General features: G+C 32.5%; 1 protein-coding gene across 1 annotated transcript; it reads left to right on the top strand.

The window, feature by feature from the left end:
• The first annotated feature begins 8 nt into the window (after positions 1 to 8).
• LOC136091745 (uncharacterized) lies at positions 9 to 1,295 on the top strand. The gene is made up of 3 exons (XM_065819454.1): positions 9 to 396; positions 550 to 1,173; positions 1,264 to 1,295. Exons 1-3 carry the CDS (start codon positions 9 to 11, stop codon positions 1,293 to 1,295), a joined length of 1,044 nt encoding a protein of 347 aa, XP_065675526.1.
• Positions 1,296 to 1,671: the final 376 nt, after the last annotated feature.

The following is a 1,671-nucleotide window of genomic DNA, read 5'->3' as shown; positions in this document are numbered from 1 at the left end:
CCTTGAAAATGGATAAAAGAAAAAAATTGTCCGGTTTTCAGTATTATCTGAAACGGCTAAAGAAACAGGAAGAGCATGATAAAAACCAAACTAAACTAGATACTTTTTTAAGTTCAGAAACATTTTATAGCCCCAACAATGATTCTGGTATAAAAACTTTGCCATATAAAATAAATTCAAACGAGATCAGAGTACATGAAATTGAGATGGAAGGTGAAGAATCGAAACAAAACAGAGAATCGAGCAAAATTCGATTCTCGAGTGAGAATCGAGGTAATTTAACTGGCGTGCTCCCTTTTTGTATATGGGAAGAAATTTCTGATTGGCCTCAATCTCTTACAAACCATAATACTCAAGAAATAGTTATAAATGGCCCTGTAAACCGTCAATTAAGCAGTTACCCAAGAAATTATGATATTCGTTCCTTCAGCTGAAGCTTTTTTTGCCGAAAAATTTCGAATGGTGAAAGTCATTCTAGATCATGGCTGATTTATTCAGAAAAAGTGAATAAAGTACTCTGTTTCTGTTGTAAACTATTTAACATTACAGATACTTCCCTTGCGAGAACAGGATCTGCTGACTGGAGGCATTTATCACAAAATTTAACGAGGCATGAAGTTAGTGTTGATCATATTGAAAGCTTTGGCAATTGGATCGAGTTGAAAAGAAGACTGCAAAGTTCAAAAACTGTTGATTTTTTAACGGAAATGCATCTTTTGAATGAAATTGATCGATGGAATAATGTTTTAAAAAGGACAATTTCCATTATCATTATGATGGCATCACAAAACATAGCATTTAGAAGATTATCTGATAAACTGTATGAAGAAAACAATAGAAATTTCCTAAAAATAGTTGAACTTATGGCAGAATTTGACCCAATTATGGAATATCATGTCTCCAAAGCAGGGGAAAATCCAAGCAAAACTCATTACTTAAGCAAAAATATCCAAAAAGAAATTGTTCAGTTAGTGGCTCGTGCTACTAGAGAGGAAATCCTTAAATTATTTCGGAAAGCCAAATACTACTCCATTATTGCGGATTGCACACCAGATGCCAGTCATCAGGAACAGTTAACTCTTATTATTCGATATCTAGTCATAGGAAAACATAACGATTCAGTGGTTGTTGACATCCGAGAGAGTTTCTTTATTATTATTGATGATACCACAGGTTTGTAAATTTTTGAAATTTTCCTGATTTTTTTGATGTAATATATGTTAAAAGTTAAGAAACGTATATAAACAAAATTTAATTTTACAGGTCATGGATTAGAGCAAAAAATTGTGGCTTAGTTGAATGAAAATAAACTTCCACTTGAATATATGAGAGTTCAGGCATACGACAATGATGCAAATATGAGAGGCAAAAACAAGGGCTTACAAAAGAAAATTTTAGATAAAAATAAACGAGCACTCTTTGTCTCTTGTACAGCACATTCACTTAATGTTGTTGTTGTTGATTCTGTAAAAGTTGGATTGGAAATTGTGATATTTTTCAGAATTATTAAAAGCCTTTATAACTTTTTTTCCGATTCCACAAAACGTTGGAGTATTTTAGAATCGAAGTGTCCATCACTTACAGTTAAATTTTAAAGTGATACAAGTTGGAAGAGTCACATCAGAGCTGTAAAAGCGATCAAGGAAAATATGCAAAAGATGTATGAAGCGT

The sequence above is a fragment of the Hydra vulgaris genome, chromosome 15 (assembly GCF_038396675.1).
Source record: "Hydra vulgaris chromosome 15, alternate assembly HydraT2T_AEP".
NCBI lineage: Eukaryota > Metazoa > Cnidaria > Hydrozoa > Anthoathecata > Hydridae > Hydra > Hydra vulgaris.
The sequence above is the reverse complement of the archived record's forward strand: the minus strand, read 5'-3'. Positions and strand labels throughout refer to the sequence as shown.

What these genes read in the sequence shown, in the direction of transcription:
- LOC136091745 (XM_065819454.1), top strand. Translation starts at nt 9, where the DNA reads ATGGATAAAAGAAAAAAATTGTCCGGTTTTCAGTATTATCTGAAACGG. An exon ending in TGTAAACCGTCAATTAAGCA is followed by an intron (nt 397 to 549) that starts GTTACCCAAGAA and finishes TTAACATTACAG; the next exon opens with ATACTTCCCTTGCGAGAACA. An exon ending in TATTATTGATGATACCACAG is followed by an intron (nt 1,174 to 1,263) that starts GTTTGTAAATTT and finishes TTAATTTTACAG; the next exon opens with GTCATGGATTAGAGCAAAAA.